General features: G+C 36.4%; 1 protein-coding gene across 4 annotated transcripts in view; it reads left to right on the plus strand.

Annotated features, from left to right (window-relative positions):
- The window catches only part of MKLN1 (muskelin 1), a 357,278-nt gene that overhangs the window by 324,092 nt on the left and 8,622 nt on the right, over window positions 1–24,564 (plus strand). For all 4 annotated transcript variants that reach the window (XM_081244929.1, XM_081244928.1, XM_081244927.1 and 1 more), the window contains 5 exons: window positions 878–1,025; window positions 2,533–2,647; window positions 4,289–4,428; window positions 9,642–9,744; window positions 17,583–17,637. In XM_081244929.1, coding sequence (XP_081101055.1) covers window positions 878–1,025; window positions 2,533–2,647; window positions 4,289–4,428; window positions 9,642–9,744; window positions 17,583–17,637 — 561 coding nt within the window. The remainder of the gene's footprint in view (window positions 1–877; window positions 1,026–2,532; window positions 2,648–4,288; window positions 4,429–9,641; window positions 9,745–17,582; window positions 17,638–24,564) is intronic.

Below are 24,564 nucleotides of genomic sequence, written 5' to 3' on the forward strand. Positions count from 1 at the left end.
GCTTTTTCAGCGTATGATAATTGTTCGTGTATAAAAGAAATGTAGTGTCGAAACAGTGGCATTGTTTTTAGATCTGTGGCAAGTATGTTGTGAATCATAAAATTATATTTCAACTAATATTTCCAAGTAATAACAGTGAGAAAATTTGCATTTGCTATATCAGTGTTTTCCAAATTACTGGATGATGCCGAATGACCATCACTCATTTGATGGATTTCTCAGGAAATAAAATATTTTCTCAGAAAATTAACTTCGGGGAATTCGAGCCACTCAGGAAAAGAAAATGACATATTTTAGCGCCAGATATTTTATTTTATTTTATTTTTCTTGGAAATTATGTCATTTCATTGTAGGTCTTGAACAGGTATTTTAGATGACTTTGACCTTATTGAACAAACCTGTGTATCAAATTTGTGTTTTTCTCGGTCGAGATTTGAATATTTTGTCTCTGCTATTAAACTAGAGCTGACCCAGATAATAAATCAGTTAAATAAAGCATTTCCCTTTTCCTCAGTAAAAATGATTACATTGCATACCTCTTTCTATCTCTTCCCTCCTTCTAACTCCATTCTGGTAGTTAGCATTCATTTATTTCAGCAAATAGTTGGGTAACTATTATATGCCAGGCAATTGTTTTAGGCACTGGGAACAAAACAGTGAACCAAACAACCTTTGCCCTTATAGAGCTTATGTTCGAGTGGGGAGAAGGCAGTAAACAACTGATTATTGTTTAATATAAAAGTTATGTAGTCTGTTATAAGGTAAGTGCTGTGGACACAAGTAGAGCAGGGTAAGGATGTAGTAATCTTTTATAGAGTAGTACTAAGCTGTTAAGTAATGTTAATACTGTCATCTTATTTTCTCTTTCAATTTATAGTTCCAATGACAGGATTCACACAGAGAGCAACCATTGATCCAGAACTGAATGAAATACATGTCTTATCTGGACTCAGCAAAGACAAGGAAAAGAGGGAAGAGAATGTCAGAAATTCATTCTGGATTTATGACATTGTAAGGAATAGTTGGTAAGTAGCTCTTGTCTGCGCTGCAATCACAGTATAACATTTATTTGAGGTTGTTGGTTTATTCAAAAGGAGAGAGATGGAAGGCTTATGTTAATTTGTGATGTCATACATTTTAATATCAATATTGGGGAGTGGAAAAGTCAGTACTGGTGCCTGTGTGTACAGCGATGTTCAGCAAATGGATTTTACTGCTGAATTATTTCAGTTAGTAGATGTTTCTTGGTCTGAGATGCAAGAGAATTGTATTTTAGTCTAGCTTTTGCTACCAAGTAGATGTGTAAACTTGAGAACAATGTATTTTTAATGTTCCCAGTTCTTTTCTTAGTTTTTATAAAATGAAGCAGTTTGACTAGAGCAAGGTGGGGAGCATTATTGTTTAGCATTTTCAGACTAGGACCCTTTTGTCACAGAGCATCTCACAGAACTTTGCTTTGAAAAACACTGACCTAGGGCTTCCCTGGTGGCGCAGTGGTTGAGAGTCCACTTGCCGATGCAGGGGATACGGGTTCATGCCCCGGTCTGGGAGGATCCCACATGCCGTGGAGTGGCTGGGCCTGTGAGCCATGGCTGCTGAGCCTGCGCGCCCAGAGCCTGTGCTCTGCAGCGGGAGAGGCCACAGCAGTGAGAGGCCCGCGTACCGCAGAAAAAAAAACAAAAAACACTGACCTAGAGGATCCAGCTCTAATGTTCTGTGATTACTACATAAGTGAATATTCTCCAAAACAGAGGAACTTCAGAGAACTTCCTCCATTCAGTAATGGAGGGTGGTGCTCAACAGCTAAGGAATTTATTATTTTCTAAATAAGACATTTATTTACAGTAAGAATGAAAGAAGTCTGTTGTGAACTTTTTTATTGTGAATAGATAAATGTGATATCATCTCTTTCAGCCATTGGTTTAAGCCTTCATATACGCTGATCCTGTTTCATAACATGCAGTACGTTGTTCTTTTTTTTTTTTTTTTTTTTTAAGAAGATGTTGGGGGTAGGAGTTTATTAATTTATTTATTTTTGCTGTGTTGGGTCTTCGTTTCTGTGCGAGGGCTTTCTCTAGCTGTGGCAAGCGGGGGCCACTCTTCATCGCAGTGCGCGGGCCTCTCACTACCGCAGCCTCTCGTTGCGGAGCACAGGCTCCAGACGCGCAGGCTCAGCAGTTGTGGCTCACGGGCCCAGTTGCTCCGCGGCGCGTGGGATCCTCCCAGCCCAGGGCTCGAACCCGTGTCCCCTGCATTAGCAGGCAGACTCCCAACCACTGCACCACCAGGGAAGCCCCAGTAGGTTGTTCTTGAGTGAGATTTTTGATGGACATTAAAGACCTTCAGAACTCAGTTCTGACAAATTCAGATTATTTTATGAGGGTGACCAGAACTTTAAGATTTGATGTGAACAAATTTATAGTTTTTTGTTGGTAATTAGACATTGCGTTAATTTGCTTCCTACAACTGTATTAACATTATGTGTGCTGCTAGTTTTCTAAGATAGAATGCCTTAAAAGCAATGTCTTTCAGGTCTTGCGTCTATAAGAATGATCAAGCTGCAAAGGATAATCCAAGTAAAAGTCTTCAGGAGGAAGAACCATGTCCAAGATTTGCCCATCAGCTTGTATATGATGAGTTACACAAGGTATTACTAACTACATTGACCTGTAAACCTTCTGTGATGTACAATTGGAAAGAATCTCAAAATATATGTTTCTGATTATTTTTAAGTAGATTTGAATAAAAATGACTGACATTTACTAGAATACGTAGCAGACATTTTATATCACTTGTCCCTAAAATTCCTTAAGAGAATAAACATTTTTGCATAGTCCACAGTTCCTGACACTTTTCTTCTTATGAAAATAGTCAGTGGTTGCTGCTTCTTAGCTTCATAGATCTGATACATAGCATGGCCTATTGTATCTGTCAATACAATATGAATATTCAAGTAGAAGATGTACAGTTTTCAGCACTTGTATACCTTTTTCCATGATATGAAAAGGTGTATATAACTTCCTGATTTTAGATTTTCCCATTGTATAAGAAGTCTTTTTATCTTTATTATTCCTATCTATGATTGACATAATCTGTTCCATCAGCCTATGAAAACAGTCCTGAATTCTGAAGTTTTAGTGTCCCTAAGTGTTCAGAGTGGTTTCTTTAGCTATTTCTCCCTTAAATTTTACATGTTGTTTAATGATTGGGCTCAGATTACATAGTAAATTACTGACAGAACCTGTATTCTTTCTGTTTAGGCCATAGATGATTGTTTAAATCCTCTGTCATTTGAGAACTTTAGGTAAAAGATACCATGGGAGTAAATAAAAGCCCTTTCTCTGAGTCTCCCAAGTTAAAGGATAAGTGAATTTCCATCTATCTCTGTTGTATAACACTACTGGTTATAAATGTTTTCAAAAGTTCAAGAACTGGGCTTCCCTGGTGGCGCAGTGGTTGAGAGTCCTCCTGCTGACGCAGGGGACACGGGTTCATGCCCCGGTCCGGGAAGATCCCACATGCCACGGAGCGGCTGGGCCCGTGAGCCATGGCCGCTGAGCCTGCACTTCCAGAGCCTGTGCTCCGCAACGGGAGAGGCCACAACAGTGAGAGGCCCGTGTACCACACACAAAAAAAAAAATTTCAAGAACTGCTTTAACACTTTGAGTACAGAATATTACTAAAGCTGTAATTATAATAGTGAATCATTATAGTATTCCTTTTACATTTCTTATTTGATATTAATTGAATAATAGAAAAATATTTTAAAAGTTATTTCACAAACCATATATGCCATTTAAAAATATTCAGTAATAAGGCTAAAGCAAAAGTAAGATGCTAAAATTTTTAAAGTTTCTAGTTACTGTTGACCTTCAGTGATTCAACTTGTGTGTCAGTTTTTTAAAAGATATCATTTTTTATTACGATCAACACTTGATTAACTTGATAATCCCCATTATTTGTTGCCCTAAGCAAACTCAGTATCTTGCAATAGCTTCTTACTATCATTGCTTTTGTTTTATGTCTTCCATTGTCAGTGTAACTGTGGTGATACAACTTATTTTAATAGAAAATATAATTTAAGGAAGTAGTCACAGTACTTTAAAAATGGAAACTTGAGAAAAAGCAGAAGCAGCCTTTAGTAGACATGTAATAATGTTTTAGTCTTTAGTAAAGCTAAAGAAGTTACTTGTTACACACTACTACCAAAATGAAGAAATTTTACTTTGACTTTCGTAGTTTCTTGAGTATGCGTGCATTTTTTTAAAATCTGGTTTATTTATTACAGGTTCATTATTTATTTGGTGGGAATCCAGGAAAATCTTGCTCCCCAAAGATGAGATTAGATGACTTCTGGTCACTGAAATTGTGTAGGCCTTCAAAAGATTACTTACTGAGGCATTGCAAGTACCTCATAAGAAAACACAGGTATAAAAATAAATCACTGAAAACTTTTATTTAGCATTATCAGCTATTGTTGGTATTACCTAAGCTTTGGAGATGTGACTTTGTCTTTGGAAATTTAGTAACATGACACTGTAAGTACTGTGAAGATCATGACTTTTGTAAATGCCCTGTCCTCCTTTTTTTTGCTTTCTTCTTTCAAAGGACGGTACAAAGTGAAGATAGATCTTGATGCTAAAAATTATTAAAGATAGAGCAAGGATATTTTGCAGCTGTTAATGGAAAAAGTTTCTGTGAACGTGATGAACCTACCTTCAAGTAACTCAAGGCCTAACCACTACAGATTATATCAGTTCTAGATTATTGGCATGTGACTGACCTGTTGATAACTCTCTTAACAGTGAATGTGATGATATAGTTGAGTAAATAATCTCTTTATAATTTGATGTTTCAGAATACAACTTCAAATATGATTATAGCTTTACATCATTACTTTTGCCATTTAATTGCAAAATCAAGTAATCAAACATTTTCATATATCTCCTCGATCATGTTTGCTTTTTAGCCTTAGCAGGTGATAAGCTGAAAAATGTAGAAAAATACATCTATCCCTTTGGTTACTGGTAGTGTTAGATCGTAATAAAAATTTACAGTTTGGAGGAAGAGAAGTTTAGCTTTTAATGATGATAATAGGTACCATTTATGAGCAATTTTGTGTGCTAGATCCTGCATATTATTCTCACAATAAGACAGTGGAGTAGGTATTGTTATTATTATTTTTTGTTGTTGTTGTTGTTTTTTGGCGGTACGCGGGCCTCTCACTGTTGTGGCCTCTCCCGTTGCGGAGCACAGGCTCTGGATGCACAGGCTCAGTGGCCATGGCTCACGGGCCTAGCCGCTCTGTGGCATGTGGGATCTTCCCAGACCGGGGCACGAACCCGTGTCCCCTGCATCGGCAGGCGGATTCTCAACCACTGTGCCACCAGGGAAGCCCTGTTATTATTACTCTTTTATAAAAGAAGAAATGGAAGCGTTTTTCAGTGGGTTGTATAACTGACCTAAGGTCGTTCAGCCGTAAGTGACAGAGCCAGGATTTGATGCAGCGTATTCTGACTCCAGAGTTACCACTTCACCACCACCACCACTCTGTACACATCTGTATATACACAGACATGCACACGTGTGTTTATATGTTTAGTATATAATTACGTATTATATTTTATATAGAATATAAATAAATAATAATCTCTGTATCTGTAGGTGTTAGATTTGTGTTCCTTTATCATATCATGTTTGCTTGTTATTTCTCTGCTTTCACAAGTTGTGCTTGAGAGATAAATTGATAACAAAAGCTAGTTGCTTCTGTTACTTTGTTATTACTATGAGTAATTAAGAGTATTTCCTATAGAATCTATAGGAGAAAAGGTCTGAATTGTCACATTGGCTGGATGGCAAGAGATAAATTCTGTCTTACTAACAAGATTTAAGCTTGAGGTACCTTCAGATAATGTTTACGTTGCTAAAATATTATTCCTTGGTACTTAATGTTAAAGTTTGTTTTTAAAAGTTGAAAAAAAACGTTAAACTTTGTTTTAAAAGGTTAAGACAAATAAGACAATAAGACAAATTTGGGGAAATCAAAATGGTTTTTTTTTTCCTACTTCAGATACAACAACTATAGTTAGAATGTTGAGTTGAGGTTTTAAAAAAAATTTCCTGACCAAAAGCCCACTAGAGGTTAAAGAAGGTTGTATAGTGCTGTATGTAAAGAATTCGAACTTATAAACACTTTCCTCTGGCTTTTTTTTTTTTTTGGCGGTACGCAGGCCTCTCACTGCTGCAGCCTCTCCCGTTGCAGAGCACAGGCTCCGGACGCACAGGCTCAGCGGCCATGGCTCACGGGCCCAGCCGCTCCGCGGCATGTGGGATCCTCCCAGACCGGGGCCCGAACCCGTATCCCCTGCATCGGCAGGCGGACTCCCAACCACTGCGCCACCAGGGAAGCCCTTTCCTCCTCTGGCTTTTAATTAGAAAAGTAATCCATGGTTAATAAAGAAAGAAAAAAGTCCTCTCTCCCTACCACAAAGAATTGAATCATCCCTCATCCCACCATTCAAAAATAATATTTTGGTGTGTATCCCTTGAATTTTATGTGCACAAATAGAATTTTTGTTTGTTTAAAAAATAAGGATCATCTTGCTTTGAATCTGATGTCTTTTAATGAGTGATGTATTATAAACATCTTATTACCATGTTAAAAAAGAAAAATACAAATCATAATTATAATGGCTACATAGTGTTCTACTCTGTGTAATTTACTTAACTAGTCTCCTTTTGTTGAATATTTAGATTATTTCCAACTTATTTGCAATTATAAATAACACTGTAGTTAATGTTATTATATACTTCCATATGCACCCCTATCCAAAATTTCTGTAGGATAACGATAGAATTGTTGAATTATACGTTGCCCTCCAGAAAGTTAATTTTCATTCCTTCTGGAAGTAAGTAGAATTATTCATTTTCCCACAACCAGCCTATCCTAAGAAGTATTATTATTTTTGATCTTTGGCAGTCATTTTTCTCCTTTAAAAATCTATCAGTGGACAGGTGAAATGACAATTTATGGGAATCTGAAATATATATTACGGCATGTTTTAAGTTTCAAGTACAAAACATCATTAGTGACTTGTGCTAGTAAAGGCACAAAGTGAAGAATGAAAGTGGATAAGGAAAATAATAATCAGTAACAAATTATTTAAATTTTTAATTACATTATAAAAGACTAGCAAATCTTGTGAGTGTGAGAATGATTCATGAAATAAAGTGACTGAAGTTGAAAGGTAGCAAGTTTGTGTGATTGGGCAAATAATCGACCTTTGAAATTTGCTACTATTTAGTTAAAATATAAATTTTAAAGTATAAATTTTAGTTAAAATATAAATTTGGAGGGAGAGACGTGTATTGAATGCCAAGAAAGTATCTTTGTTCTTAATGGTGCCACATAATACAGAAAATAAAGTGCCACTGTTTTTTCCTATAGCATTCAAGTTTCCAAATATATTGATGATTGGAGGTGGAAAGGAGCAAAAGAAAAAAATTTAAGTACGATTAGTTCCTTGTTCCTTTAGAACAAGAGGGCAGAACTGTTGGCTGAAATATAATTCTAGACTGCAGACACAAGTCCAGTAATAAGTTTTTGTGGGCTAACAAAAAAGCTTAAAAAAGAAAAGAGAGAACACACCTTCCAGGAAAATGGATCCCTTTGCTGGATTTATTTAATAGTACAGTAGGTGTGTGTTGGTTAAGTTATCAGGTTACAAGGATAAAGACATACTTAGGATATCTCACTGAAAAAGAATTTATTATGAGAATATCCAGAGAATTAAGGTGCTTCCTCAGCACTTGAACAGTGAGGCCTGGTGGGGAATTGTTTAGGATACTGAGACAATTCTGATAGCTAGAAGCTACTGAAGTAGCTTTCCTTGTAACTGAGCCTCTCTCTTTCTGCTGCTTTCTGCCTGCTATTCCTGTTCTACTTCCTGACTCTGCTTTCCCTTATGGCTTCAGTAGGTGGCTAGGTAGCTAGGTAGTAGGAAAGAAGGAAGGGAGAGAAGGATAGGAAGAGAAGGAATCTGTCATCTCATATCTTCTGCTTATTGCCTTCTGTGTTTTGTATGTTTTTTGTGTCCTTGTGTATCTCACATTCAGATTCTCTAAGAGAGTATCTTCTTACAGAGAGTTTCCTAGAGAGAGTATCCCTATTGGAAAGAATTCTGCCAGGCCATTTTATAAATTGCTCGTCAAGCTCAAGACGATTGCTTTTGGCTCAGGTGCCAAAACTCTGGTCTAATTCATTGTGGACAAGATGGTAGAGTAACATGGACCTAAGACTCTCATCTGAGGGTTGTAAGGCTGGCTGACAATCAGGGTACTATCTGGTACAAGAAAACTGAAATAATTTGCCAGTCTTTGCCCCTCCAGGTACCCTATCACTGAGATTAGCTCTAAAGACAGGAAATTATTGATGCCATCAGCTGAACACAGTTGTGAAAGGCTCTTTACTATTTTCCTTTCCCAAATGAAATTAAATGTCTTCTATTCTTTCTGTATAATATTTTGAAAAGCATACCAGTTTATTAGAAATAAATACATATCTAATTATGCTATTACAAAAGGAATTATCATTATTTAAATAGATATATAGTCCCAAGCAGACTTTTTTAATTTAAGAAAATGCTTTGTTTCCTTTCAGCTTTAGAATCAGAGACACTTGAGTTTAATTCTACTTCTGCCACTTACTGGGTCTTAGCTTGTCCAAGTTCATTTACTAGGCTCAGTTCCTCATCTGTTTTTTTTTTTAATGATGATAAACTTCTCCTCATAGAGTTATGGGAGGATACATGAAATGGTCTATGTAAGATACTTGATACAGTGTCTAGCACAAAACAAACGATTGATAAATGCTACAGTTTTTGTTATTACTGACTGAGACATGGAAATAGTCTCATTAAAAATATCTAATTAGTGTTAATGATACTCATTAAAAGAAACTATACTCGGGCTTCCCTGGTGGCGCAGTGGTTGGGAGTCTGCCTGCCGATACAGGGGACACGGGTTTGTGCCCCGGTCTGGGAGGATCCCACATGCCACGGAGCGGCTGGGCCCGTGAGCCATGGCCTCTGAGCCTGCACGTCTGGAGCCTGTGCTCCACAGTGGGAGAGGCCGCAGCAGTGAGAGGCCCGCGTACCGCAAAAAAAAAAAAAAAAAAAAAAAAAAAAGAAACTATACTCATTTCACTTTCTGAAGTATCTGTTAAACACCTCCAGTGCAAAGTATATGACACAAATCTAGGAAAGTATTTTTATTTTATCTCTACTTGTTTTTTTATGAAACATATTTAGCTGTTTTGCACTTCTGTTATATAAAATATTTGACATATTCACTATGTTTTGTAGTTGATTTAATCTTAGCTTATAGTTTTAAGAGGAGGGTCGGAAATGCTCTTATCCAGTCTCTAGCACCACAGCCTGACATTACCATTACATCTCCAGGGACTCCACATGTACACTATTTATATATGTGTCAGTATTCTTACTTCTGGATTCTTAAACACAGGTTTTTTAGATATCCACAGTATCTTCTCAGATACAGAGTATTCCACTCTGTGTTTAAAAGATATTTCTGATGTTTTTTCATAACTCTAGACAATTATTATTCTTGTTTACATTTTCTAGGTTTGAAGAGAAGGCCCAAATGGATCCCCTTAGTGCTCTGAAATATCTACAAAATGATCTTTATATAACTGTGGATCATTCAGACCCAGAAGAGACAAAAGAGGTAAAGGTGGTAATAAACTTCAGAAATTGAACAATTAAAAAATTGTCTTTCTAACTTATATTTGTTGACTTTGCTCTTGGGTGTTTAAAGGAAAGTGAGGAAAATATGATGACAATAAAAATCTTAAAAATGGTACAGAGCAGATGAAATAAAAATTGAGTAGACATATTTTCATGTGGTAATTGAAGATTCAAGTCACACAAAAACCTGTGATCCACTCAGAAAAGGATTCTCAGTTATAAAGTTTTAAGTAGTCATTAGATTTTGTATTGGGAAGGAAATAGAAAATTTTACTTCTGCTGTAGTTCCATACTTCTTTTACTTAAGGGTTACATGAAGTTCAGTATAAACTTTTTCTACTGATGCTCGAAAATCCCCCTAAAAGAAGAAAGAAAACTCTCCTTTATTGTAAGGAGAAAGTGAAGAGAGGTTGGTGGGAGTAGAATCTTTGCTGGCTTGATATTTAGTTATATGAATGTTGTAGCAGTACAGTTTTACCATAGGCTACTAACTTCGTTCATCAGACTTAGAACTTAGTAACAGATCATTACTTTTCAGTTTTTTTGATACATAACATGGGATGGAAGCAACTGTTTCTAAGATTTAATATTCTTAGGGCATATTTTCATATCCACAGTGTGTGAATATACCTGCAATGAGTTTCATGGTCTTACAACCTCTCTTCCAACTTCTAAGATTCCTTTTGTCACTTCTTCCTTTTGCCAACTATTCTTGTTCATAATTCATCTAGCAACATCTGAACTGCTTATTTTGCCTTCCATTCTCAGAATTGGTGATTATATGTAGTTCTGTTCCTTACATCTATTTCCCTGTTAGCTGTTGCTGTGCTTTGGCTTTGTAATAGCAACATCAAGCAGTGTTTTCCTCTGTTCAGCATTGACACAGGTATCAGATTGAATGGCTTTCAGGTACCAGGTTCATTGTACATTCAAGCAGAAGAGCCTGCATGTCCTTGGCACCAAAACAAAGAAATACTCTTTCATAGTTGCCGACTGTGAAAATAAGCCCTAGTTCTCTCACTCAGTATTGGTTACAACTCTTCAGTAGGTGGAGAATCAGCAGAACACATTTTAAAACCCCCTGAAAGAGGACAGTTAATTGTCTTTTCTTGAGTCTTCAGTCAATTCATGATACTATTTGAAATAGGGAGAATTGTCATGATTTTGCCAAGTAGCAGAATATATTTGGTTTAATCTGTTATGGCTTAAAAACTGAACATAGTTGTGAAGAGTCCATTAATGTTCATTTTGTTAGACCATGCATTTGATAGTTATATATGGATTTTCTTGTGTTTTCACCATAGTCTGTCTAAAATGGCTATAATCTGGAATTCATTTTTCTTTTATTTTTTAAAACCAAACCAAAACAAAATATTTCAAAGTAAATAATTTCAGCTGTGTGAGTTGCAAGGAGGCCAAAGAAAACAGACAGTTTGCTCTTAAAGCTAAGCTAGTAGGAAAGTCCAGGACAAGGAGGTATCTCAAGTTCAAACAGTCATTTTAAGAATTTTGGTAGTGGGTTTCTCTTTTCCTGAAGAGTATCAAATTGTGATTTTGTATGCCACAGACTTCCACTCCATTTCTAAAAAGCTGTATCTATCAAGATTTGTTTAACCCGAGTAGAAGTTAGTAAAAATGATGTTATTCATGTGTATTCAGCATCAGAATCACTTTAGAAACTTTTTCAGAACAATACCCTCACCCTAAGAGTCTCCTCTGTCTGCTCTTTTACAACAGAAAACTGAAAACACACCTAAAAAATTGAGAAGTACTGGTCTGTAAGATTATTCTTTTGTTTAAAAACGTGTGAACAGATTTCGTTTGGGGAAAGAAATCCCTTGGTGACAGTTCCAGTATATATATGTACTTACAGTATCTGTTAGTGAGGTATATAGATCTTCGCTTTTCATTGTAAGAAATCATTCCCCTTTTTGAGAAAGGCCTTACTGATCTTCATTTTCTGTAGTAGCTTGGTTTTGTTCTCTATGTATGTTTTACAAATTTTTCATTATATTAAATGATTTTATCAGCAACCAGAAGTGGTTTTTAGATTTTTCTCCCCCTTTTTTGGGTCATCATTGTGTCTGTTAGTCGCAAAATGCTGGTGGACTATCAACTAATGGTTCTTTGCTTTCTTCCAGTCTCCAGAGCATGGGTTCTAAATCGGTGATGAGCTTATAATAAAGCTTACGAACATTATATTTTTTTCTAGAAGAGGGCCAAGAAAAGGATGCCTAAACTGATACTACCATAGGATTCTATAATAGAGAAGGAACAAGAAAAACAAGTTTTCAGCCAGTATTGCACACTTTGTATTAATTGCCTTTCTACTGAGCTTCCAAAGTACTGATGTCATTTATTTAACAGATTGTGTAGAGTTCCTACAATATGCCAGGCATTCTTCTAGGTATAAGAGATATACCAGTGAACCAAACAAGGTACTTGCCCAGGAGGTACTTACATACTAGTGGGGAGGAACAATAAACATATTAAATAAATTATACCATGCATTAGAATTTGATAAGTATTATAGGAAAGTTAAAAAGAGATCAAAAATATAAGGGGACTTCCCTGGTGGCGCAGTGGGTAAGAATCTGCCTGCCAATGCAGGGGACCCAGGTTCGAGCCCTAGTTCGGGAAGATCCCACATGCCACGGAGCAACTAAGCCCGTGTGCCACAACTACTGAGCCTGCGCTCTAGAGCCTGCGAGCCACAACTACTGAAGCCCTCGAGCCACAACTATGGAAGCCCACGCGCCTAGAGCCTGTGCTCTGCGACAAGAGAAGCCACCGCAATGAGAAGCCTGCGCACCGCAACGAAGAGTAGCCCCTGCTTGCCGCAACTAGAGAAAGCCCGCACACAGCAACGAAGACCCAACACAGCCAAAAATAAATAAATAAAAAAAACCTATGTTTTTTATATTTATATTTATATTTATATTTATATTTATATTTATATATATATATATATATATATATGGGGTAAGAATTGGGCAGTTGCAGTATTAAATAGAATAATCATAATAGACCTCATTTGGAAATCAGATTTGCACAAAGACTTGAAGAATATGAGGGAGTGATCTAAGTAGATAATTTAGGGAAGGTAATTCCTAGCAAAGGGAGGGCTAGAACAGAGACCCTGGGATGAGAGTATTTGGCTTTGTTTAGAACGGCAAGGAGACACTTGTGGCTGGAGTAGAGGTAAGGAGAGTGAAAGCAGTCAGAGATGAGGTCCAAGAGGTAAGAGCAAGGATTGGCAGAACAGGTTATGAATGACTTCGTAAGTCATTATTAAGGAGTTTGGCTTTTACTCTGAATAGGGAGCTGGCTCAGGGTATTGTCCATGCAGAGGAGTGATATCATCTGCTTTATGTTTTCATTAGGTCACTCTGACTACTGTATTGAGAATAGACTAAAAGGGAGCAAGGATGGAGTCAAAGAGAACTATGAGGGAGCTGTAGAAATCTAAGCAAGGGGGATTGTTGCTCAGAGCAAAGTAGTAGCAATAGAAATGGTGAGAAGTAAAAAAGGTCAGATTCTCTCTCCCTCCCTCCCTCCCTCCCTCTCTCTCTCTCTCTCTCTCTCTATATATATATATATATATATTTTTTATATACATATATATATACACACATATATATGTATGTATGTATGTATGTATGTACATACTTTTTTGGCTGCATGGGGTCTTCGTTGCTGCATGCGGGCTTTCTCTAGTTGCAGCAAGTGGGGGCTACTCTTCGTTGCGGTGCGCGGGCTTCTCATTGGGCGGCTTCTCTTGTTGCGGAGCACGGGCTCTAGGCACACGGGCTTCAGTAGTTGCGGTGCGTGAGCTCAGTATTTGTGGCATGCGGGCTTTAGAGTGCAGGCTCAGTAGTTGCGGCACACGGGCTTTTAGTTGCTCTGCGACATGTGGGATCTTCCTGGACCAGGATGGAACCCGTGTCCCCTGCATTGACAGGCGGATTCTTAACCACTCCGCCACCAGGGAAGTCCCCTCAGTATATTTTAAAGGTAGAACCAACGGAATTTTATGATTGGATGTAGGGTTTGAAAGAAACGACTCCAAAGTTTTGAGCCTGAAAAGCTAGAAGGATGGAGTTCCTGTCAACTGAAATGAGAAGGTGGAGCCTCCTGACAGGAATCAGGAGTTTAATTTTGCATATGTTCAGTTTGAGATGCCTGTGAAACAGCCAGCTTGAGATGTTGAAGTGATAGTTGGATATTCAAGTCTGAAGCTGGGGAGAGAGGTCTGACCTCATTCAGATGGTGTACTATTGCTCAGTACCTGTTAAAGCTCTAGGCCAGTACATAGCAGTGCCACTTATTTAATTGGATGGTTAAAATAACAGTTTTCTCCCCATCCTTCTGTTTAGAGCCAGTGAAGTTTATCTTTCATCTTAGAAGTTAGAAAAGAGCAACAAATTAACCCCAAATAAGTATTCACTAGAATATAGGAAATTAGTAAAATAGGAAACAGTAGAAAAAATGTAAAAAGTGAAAAGTTTGTTCTTTGAAAAAGTGACTGTAATTGGTCAACCTCTAGCAAGACTTATCAAGGAAACAAATAATGAAAACATAAATTATCAACATCACAAATGAAAAGGGGAGATCATTACAGCCCTACCTATGTTAAAAGTGTACTAAGGAGATATTATGAACAAGTTTGTCAACAAATTGAGCAACTTGATGAAATGGACTAATTTCTTGAAAGATACAACTTACCAGAACTAACACAAGAAGAATTAGAAAATCTTAAGGAACTCCATATCAATTACAGAGATTGAATTTGTAATTGAAAACTTTCCAAGAGAGAAAATACTAGACCTGGATGGCTATATCAGTAAATTCTATCAACCCTTTAAGGAAGAAAAAATGCCAATTTGGTATAGATTCGTAGAAATCAGAATAAGACAGAACACCTTCTAAATCCTTTTATGAAGCAGCTTAACTCTGATGTAGAAACCCAAAAAAGACATTACAAGCAAAGAAAATTACAAACCAATACCCCTGTGACTGTAGGTACAAAATTCTTAAGAAAATTTTAGTTAATTGAATCCAGCAATATATAAAAAGGTTAATGCACAATAGCCAAGAGGGGGTTTATGCTAGGAGTACAAAGTTGTTTTCACATTTGAAAATCAGTATATTTCACCACATTGGCAGAATGAAAGAGAAAAACCACAGATCATCTCAATAAGTGAATAAAATCATTTGACAGAATGCAAAACCCATTGATGATAAAAGTTCTTAACAAACCAGGAATAAAGGAAACATCATAAATCTCATAAAGGGCATCTGTGAAAAACATACAGCTAGTACCATAGTTAATTGTAAAACATTAAACCCTTTCCCCTAAGATTATGACAAGGAAAGGTTGTCTGCTTCAACACCTCTATTTAGCATTGTGCCAGAAGTCCTAGCTAGTACGATATGGTAAGAAAAAGAAAGAAACAGCATATAGATTTGAAAGGAGGAAGTAAAATTGTTTGCATTTTTAGATGACAAATTAAAGAATACCTAAATAAATGGAGAAATAAATCACATTTGTGGTTTGAAAGACTAAAAAGTATTGAGATGCCCATTCTCCCCAAATTGGTTTATAATTTAATGCAGTTCCTGTCAATATTCCAGCCAGTTTGGGTTTCTTTATTATTGAGGAGATAGACAAACTTATTCTAAAATTTAGTCGAAATGCAAAGGCTCTGGAGTAGCTAAAACAATCTTGAAAAAAGAAAAAGTTGGAGGTCTCATACTTACTATCTGATTTCAGGACTCTGTATAGAGCCATAGTAATCAAGGTGGTGTGGTAATGCCTTAAGGATAGACAAATAGATCAGTAGAACAGAATAGAGTTCAGAAACAGACTCATATATATGCAGTCAGTTTACTTTTTTTTACCAGAGCACCAAGTCCAATAAGGAAAAAGTTTTTTTAAACAAATAGTGCTAAATAATGATATCTCAACCCCTATTTCACATTTTTTTTTTTTTTGTGGTACGTGGGCCTCTCACTGTTGTGGCCTCTCCCGTTGCGGAGCACAGGCTCCGGACGCACAGGCTCAGTGGCCGTGGCTCATGGCGCCCAGCCGCTCCACGGCATGTGGGATCTTCCCGGACCGGGACACGAACCCGTGTCCCCTGCATCGGCAGTCGGACTCTCAACCACTGCGCCACCAGGGAAGCCCATCAACCCCTATTTCACTCTTAACACAAAAATTAAGATGGATTATGGATCTAAGTATAAAACTCAAAACAATGAAACTTTAAGAAGAAAACAGATTATCTTCACAAACTTGGGATAAGCAAAGCTTTCTTGGACATGACACAAAAGGCACTAATCATAAAAGAAAAAGTTGACAAATTGGACTTCAACAAAATTAAAATTTCTGCTCATTAAAAGACCAATATTCCTTCTTTTAACTGACCTGTTTTCCAGCATCCTCATTCAAGATAAATATGAATAGTTCTCCTAAATTTTTATTTCTTTACCAATTTGTTAAAGTACCAGTGATGCAATAGTTTTATCTTATTTTGTCATTGTTCAGTTGCATTGTCTGATTTAAACTAACTCTGGCTAGCCTGGGAGTCTAATCAACACAACATTTTTTTCACTGTAAAAAAGACCTTTGAGCCTTTATAATTATATGATAATACAATTATGTATGGCCATGGAATACCAATCTAAGTTGTAATTTAGGGATGGCTTATGCATAATAACCATGCTTTTTTTCTCAGAGTTTGATTTACACAGAGACATCAGGTGTTTTACAGTAGCATGCATTTATTTTTGAAGTGAGAATTCATATTTACTAAAAGTTCAGTAACTGTGTACAGGGCATCAGTCTCTCTACATGTGATAGATTCCCAAATGAGTAATTTTCTTTTTCTTTAATCGAAGTATAGTTGATTTACAATATTATATTAGTTTCAGGTGTGTAAAATAGTGATTCAATACTTTTATAGATTATATCCCATTTAAAGTTATTATAAAATACTGGCTATATTCCCTGAGCTGTACAATGTATCTTTGTAGCTTATTTATCTTATACATAGTAGTTTGTACCTCTTAATCTTATCTCTGTCCTGCCCCTACCCCTTTCTGTCTTCCCATTGGTAACCGCTAGTTTGTTCTCTCTATCTGTGAGTCTTTCTGTTTTGTTTTATTCATTCATTTATTCTTTAGGTTCCACGTATAAGTGGTAACATCTGGTATTTGTCTTTCTCTGTCTGACTTACTTCACTTAGCATAGTACCCTCTGGGTCCATCCATGTTGTTGCAAATGGCATTATTTCATTCTTTTTTATGGCTGAGTAGTATTCCATTGTATATATATACCACATCTTCTTTATCCATTCATCTGTTGATGGACAGTTAGGTTGCTTCCATATCAGGCTATTGTAAATAATGCTGCTGTGAACATTGGAGTGCATGTATCTTTTCAAATTAGTGTTTTCATTTTCTTTGGATGTATACTCAAGAGTGGAATTGCTGGATCATATGGTAGTGAGTAATATTTTATATTTCAGTTGACCTATTGTTCCTTAATAAATACATACTTTAATATATTTTTAAAATAAAATAATTCCAGGACTTGGTCTAGTATTTTGGAAAATGATAATAGCCGTCCCCTAGAAAAGTCAGCATGTTGTTTAATCTAAATACGGTGTTCTTGCCACTTTTTGGTGAATAGACTTATGCAACACATGTGCGGAGACATCCAGTGGCTAATGAATGGTCAAAATTATAGGAGTTTTTTCTCCAATGTGCTTACCTAGCTAATTTGCTTTTTTCTCTCTCTCCCCCCCAACCCCACAGTTTCAGCTCCTAGCTTCAGCTCTGTTTAAATCTGGTTCAGATTTCACAGCTCTAGGTAAGTATTCCAGTATAATTTATCTGGCCATATGCCCTAGAATTTGGGAGGTTGGACTTCGATTTCTTTTAAATGAAACATCAGATGAGGTGTCATCCAAACAAATGAAGCAAGTTTCAAGGTAGCATGCAAAATTTCTAATAACCTGCTACAAGGTTATTTTCCAGGCATCAGTCCCCAGTTCATGGATCAGTTTGCAGTTCCTATTACACCAATTGCTGGGTTATTATGCAAACAGATGGCAATAGAAGCCTGATCAAAATAAATTAATTTGTATAACGTTGTTTTGGAATGCAGACTGTGTTACTGATATAGTTACCGTGAGTTAACACTTGTTGGTTGAATGGTTTTCCTGTTTGTTCTTTGTGAAATTGTGTGGTGTCAACAGAATGGTGATGGAGTCGGCAATGAAATAAATGTTTGGGAGCAGAGGAATGAATTACCTCTTTCCTGAAAATGGATATTTTTGTATGTTGGTATCTTAATTGTTCAAGTGTTTCTCAAGCATCCCAGATATGGGCATCAGTTTTCACTTAGTAGTACTCTCATTTAGTATTAATGAATTATTAAAGTAGTTAAACTAGATTGTAGTAAAGTGGGGAGTCTGTAGAAGTTCCAGAATCCAGAGCTTTAGTCAGGTGAATTTTCAAGGATCTTTTAGTTAGGATAAGTCATTATAGCTTCAGTTTTTCAACAAGATAGTAGCCTTTTGAAGTATGGGAATTTCCAGCTTTCCTCTTGTCATTATGCAGTCACACAGTGAATGCATATTAATCTCATTAATGCTGGTGCTATTTTTAATTTGCCTTAGAGTCGAGCAATAGTATCGAAATTTTCCAGCATATGTAATATAAATACTTCTCTTTATCTTTGGAATTAAATAATACTTTGGAATATCAGTTTAATTTCTTCATTGTTTGACCTTTTGTCTCTTAAAGGTGAAACATACCTCAAAGGAAAAAAAAAACAGAGACATACAATGATGGTGTTTCTCACTGGGATGGGAAATAGTAGCAGTGTCTCTTGGGGTCTTGCCCTTTGTTTTGTTTTTCCTTAATGAGTAATTGAGGCTACTCTACTGATCAAGGCAACTGCAGTCCTGAGTTCTAATTCCAGAATATGTAGGATTCCACAGGGCAAGAGGACTGTTCTAAAACGTAACTCCAGTAGGTTCTCCTAAAAATTTATGTAATTGTTTACCACTATTCCATACACTCAAAGGGCTTTTAAAAAATGTTTTCAGGTTGTTAGAAATCTCAGCCCTAAGATGGAGAGTCTAGTTATAGGCATTATTTTAGAAAGTTCACACCCTTTTGAATTTTTATCATTTGAAACAGGTTTAGTGATACAGGAACTGAGAGCCTTGCATATAGATACTCAGTTTGAATAAATGTGTGCCTTGTTAGGTACGGATACTGCAGCCCAGAGCCATTCTTTTTATTTTAATGGTGGACAGCACTGAAATATCTCTGGCTGACTTATATTTAGCCTTTAGAACAAGAATTTTTTGGCAGTCATTTGAATATGTTAGACTGGTGTCAGCAAATGTTTTACTTTTAGCTTATTAACTCTTTTCTTCTTTCTCTGCCCTATTCACTGTCAGCTAATATATTTTGTCAGGAACAGTTTGTTTTAGTTGGATTCTAAACTTCAGGTACACTGAGATCCGTACAAACACAACAGAAAAAAATACAAAAAGGGAAATTTTCTGTGGGGTTTTGTTTCCTACCTGTCTGAAGGGAGGCAGTTTAGTAGTTAAGAGATAAGAGTGTAGTATAGTGGTTAAGGGTCAGAATCTAGGTTTAGCTATCAGCTCTGCCACTTGCTAATTTTAAAAGTGACTTTGAACAATTCACCTTTCTAAGAATTAAGTTCTTCATCTATAAAATGGAGGTAAGCAGAGTACTTACCTCAAGTTGTTGAGAGAATTAAGTAATTACGAAAAACAACAAAATGAAATACTTAGTAAGTGCTCCATTCGGGTACTAATATTACTACCTTCTTTATAAATGTAATCTTTGTAACATTGGTGAATTTGGATGAGGAGCAAATTCAGATTATATGCTAATTTTAATAAGGAGAAATTTGATATATTACTTATAAACAAAAAGTACCTTTCATAAGGTTTCATGCCTATTTAGAGTTCCTGGTTCTTATTCTCATTCATTTTCTGTCTGATTGTTTTACCTTTATGCCACTTAGAATTGAAATCTAATACATTATTTTATGTATAGATGTATACACTTTTCATGTATAGATGACTGAATATTTTGTTTTCTAAATTATGTCCTGCCAAAATTGGCTCAGCCAAACTGTCTGACTTCCTTCAGAATTCATCCAGTTTATCTTAACCTCTTAGAATTAAAGTATTTACTAATGTTATATGTAATTTAAAGATTTAGAAAGATGGAAAATGATTTGCAAACAGCTGGCATTATCTTAGTTTTGAAAAATGACTGACTTCGGAGAAAAATAACCTTTGGGGATCTTTAGCTTAGAGCTACTGTGTCTGTGTCTGTGGGCACTTTGAAGCTTGAACTTGGGCTTTCTGCTAATTTTAAGAGCATATTTTCAGCAAGGTATGTGACAGGGAAAATCTGGTCTGTAGAAGCATATTGCCTTTCTTGGTCTTCACACCTTTCTTTAGAAGTTTTATAGTCCGTATGCGATGTGCAAGTATGAATTCAGACAACTATTTAAAATATTTTATGTCTGAAGTACAATGCTCTTTGGCAGTGTGTTGACATTCGTGAATGAGGAACCTTAGGGATTTCACAGCATTTACTGTGCCCTTTTAGCCTTTATACTTGTACTAAATCCACCAAACTTAGATTTCAGCAAGAGACTTTCTTCAACCTCCTGTCTTTAGCCCACATGTTTACAGGTGATTTTTATATAATAATGAGTTTATTTTGGAAATAAGAAATGTAAACACAAAGAAACTTATGTGTAGGAGAAAAATGAGAATTCTTGCTATTTTTTCCTTATTACCATAAATAGGAAAAGCTACCTAGTCTGTATAGGATGTTAACTTTAAAGTATATTCCTGGGGCTTCCCTGGTGGCGCAGTGGTTAAGAATCCACCTGCGAATGCAGGGGACACGAGTTCAAGCCCTGGGCCGGGAAGATCCCACATGCCGCAGAGCAACTAAGCCCGTGCACCACAACTACTGAGCCTGCGCTCTAGAGCCTGCAAGCCACAACTGCTGAGCCCACGTGCCACAACTGCTGAAGCCCGCGCACCTAGAGCCCGTGCTCTGCAACAAGAGAAGCCACCACAGTGAGAAGCCCGTGCACCGCAACAAAGATTAGACCTCACTTGCCAAAACTAGAGAAAGCCTGTGCGCAGCAATAAAGACCCAATGCAGCCCAAAAAAATGAATAAATAAAATTAATTTTTGAAAAAAAATTTTTTAAAGTATATTCCTAATAGGTCACTTTCTTTTAGACCAGTCATTGTCTTCAGTCACAATAGTAATGATAAAGTGATAGCTATTATTTATTGAGCACTTACTGTGAGACCAGGTACTATTCTAAACACTTTACATGTCATAACTCACTTAATCTTCATAATAACCCTATGAAGTGGCACTAGTATGATCCCCTTTTATTATATGTGAAGAAACTGGAACACAGAGAGGCTAAAGTAAGTTGCCCAGGAATAGTGCTAGTGAGTAGCAAAACCAGGATTCACACCTTAGTGGTTTGGCTTCAGAACTAAATCACTAACTGTACTACCTCTCATTGAGCTTTACCAGTTTCCACTACTCTGAGCAATAAGTTCCTCATTCCACTGTATGGTGAAAATGAAGTGAGAGAAACAGTAGTTAGGAGCATGAGATTTAAAATCAGTATAACCTTTTTTGTCCTGTCTCTACCATTTAAGTAATCATGTTGCTATTGATGAGTTTCCTGGTGCCCCACCCATTTTTAATATATATATTTTTTAATATTAAGATTCTCTTTGAACAACTTCCCTCAGTCCCTGCCTGCTTCCCTCAAGTGTAACCACTTGTATTTGGCAGATCTTTATACACCGACATACAGGTAGAGTTGATTCCCATTATTCACAGTAATAGTCTATGAAGTCACCTATAACACTGAATTGGTGAATACTGACCCTTTGCTCCTATGGAAAATACAGAGATAGGGTTCCTGTAAGCCTCTTGTCACAGACTTTTTGTCAATTGATTAATAACATAATGTTGCTTTCTTTCAACAGGAACACACCTTGTGTATTTATACTGTTGATTCATTAACATTGAACGTACACCAACAGCACTATAACTCATTCCTGAATGAAGCTTATCTAACATGTATTTTCTTCATAAGGCACATTGCAACCTTCTTGCACTTAGGAACACTAGCCAGCACTTCAACACCACACTTGGGGGCCATTTTCAGCAGTGAAGTCACCAACAAAAATCACAGAATGTGAAGAACATGACACCAAGTAGACTGTGAAAAGGACACTTGTTTATAGTATGAGAACTGAAACAAGAAGGCAGAGCATTACCTAGTTGACCTCAGTTGAGAACATATATTTACATGTGGTGACTCAAATTTTTGCCACTCTGTGTATGTCTGTAAGTGACCACAAAAGTGGCACTAATACTGATTTGGGGGTTACAAATTTTAGCTAGTAAGCAAATGTACAAATACGGAATCTGTGAATAATGAGGATCAACTGTATATATGTGTACACACACACACACATACACACATAGATGTATGGTTTTATGTTTTCTGGTTTTATTTATTACATAATATAAAAACATGTATTCTCCACATAACTTTTTAAAATTTAATGATGTGGCTTGGAGGTGCTTACATGAAACTATACTAGATTTATTGTATTTGTAAGTGATACACAATATCCCATAATAGGGATCTACCATAATTTAACCATTCATCTAATGAGAGTGTAAATTTCAAGTTCATAAACTGAATTCATAAACTGAATCTGATCATAAGGAAGCAGTCAGACACCCCAAATTTAATACATTCTACTACATTACTGCTCTTTGTTTTTTTAATAACAGTGTCACAAACAAAAGAAAAACAAAGGTTGAGGAACTATTCCAGGCTAAAGAGATTGGATAACTAAATATAGTGTTTGATCTTGAATTTTAGATTAGTGGGGAAAATGACTATAAAAAAGATTTTCGAGACATAAATGTTAAATTTCCTAAATTTAATATATAGTAGTTATTTAACTTTTTTTTTTTTTTTTTTGCGTTATGCGGGCCTCTCACTGTTGTGGCCTCTCCTGTTGTGGAGCACAGGCTCCGGACACGCAGGCTCAGCGGCCAATGGTTCACGGGCCCAGCCGCTCCGCGGCATGTGGGATCTTCCCGGACCGGGGCACAAACCCGCGTCCCCTGCATCGGCAGGCGGACTCTCAACCACTGCACCACCAGGGAAGCCCATATAGTAGTTATTTAAGTGAATGTTCTTGTTCTTAGGTGGAATGAGCTCAAGTATTTAGGGGTGAAGATGTCTACAATTTACTCCCAAGTAGTTCCACAAAAAAAGTGTGAGTGGGGTATACAAACACTTAGAGAACAAGAGAGAATGAAAAAATATGTGGCAAAATGTTAACAATTGGTTAATCTAGGTAAGGATATATGTATGTGAATGAATGTTGTACTATTCTTGAAACTTTTCTGTGAGTTTGAAATTTTTCAAAATAAGTCGAAAATAAAGCAACTTAGAAAACTCAGAAAAACATAAAATAGAAAAACTATAATCTCACCATTCAGAGGTAACCTTTGTTTACATTTTGGAGTATTTCCTTCCATTCATTTGTGTGATATAGTAGTAGGCTTTGTTAAATCTAAAACTCATCTCAAAGAAGTAAACATTTGCCCTCACACTTAAAATAGTAATAATTTTTTTTTTTTTTAATAAGGAGGAATGTACCTTTCTTGAGGCATTGTTTATTTTCCTTCCAGGAAACTGGTATCCTTGGCAATGTTTTTTCTGTTCTGTTCATGTTCTTTACAAGATTAAAAGGCAGATTGCATCTAAAACTGTATTCTAAGTTAACTGAAAATCAGTCCAATTTGAAATAGTCTTCACTGATTATCATGGCATAAAGAACTTTCTGGCACTATTTCTGTTTCTGATGGCATTCAGTAGGCCTCTCATATTCAGTTAGCCATCTCAGGAATGGGGAAAATCAATAGACTACTTTGTTTATTTTCTCATTTTCATTCTTCATATGTGCATAAGAAATTTGAAGCAGCTGGGGGAGCAATACTATTACTACTGGCTGACTAAAGGAAAGAGTCATCTCACTGAATATTTCCTTGGCTGGAGTAAACTTGAAAATTAAGTGTTTACTAGATATTAAGGGGGAAAAATCTTACGGTTCAACGATCTTAGCCTTTTTAGAATGTCTTTCACTAGGACATTCATCTAGATAAAAGGAGTTCATTGCTCTCTATTTTTCACATGATGTGTGCCTAGCATAGAGCCTGATGCATAGTACCATAAATACATGGTATTTCCTATGTGCCAGGTATCGTTCTGTTTATTATAGATGTATTTCTTAACCTCAGCTGTCTGTATTTTCACTCAGTTCTCTGAGACTTCTTGCAGCTCTCTGGGACTTAATGATTTTAGACTACTTTCTAAAGACCCCTTTCATTTTGATTATATTTTTATTATCAAAAAATGTTTACTGCTCAAAAGCATTAAAAAGTCAGTAAAGAGGAATGAAAATTCCTCAGTGGACTAGAAGAGGAAAATGCTTATAAGAAAAAGAAGAGAAATCAATATTAGTTTCTAAAGTACTAGTCATTCTGCTAGGTGGTTTTCACCTAATTGCATTTAATCTGCACTGTAAACCTATGACATGAACAGGATCATCACAGATTTATAGCTGAGGAAACAGTTGCAGAAAGGCTGATTACCTTACCTAAG

The sequence above is a fragment of the Mesoplodon bidens genome, assembly GCF_964165515.1.
Source record: "Mesoplodon bidens genome assembly, chromosome: 9".
NCBI classification, from domain to species: domain Eukaryota; kingdom Metazoa; phylum Chordata; class Mammalia; order Artiodactyla; family Ziphiidae; genus Mesoplodon; species Mesoplodon bidens.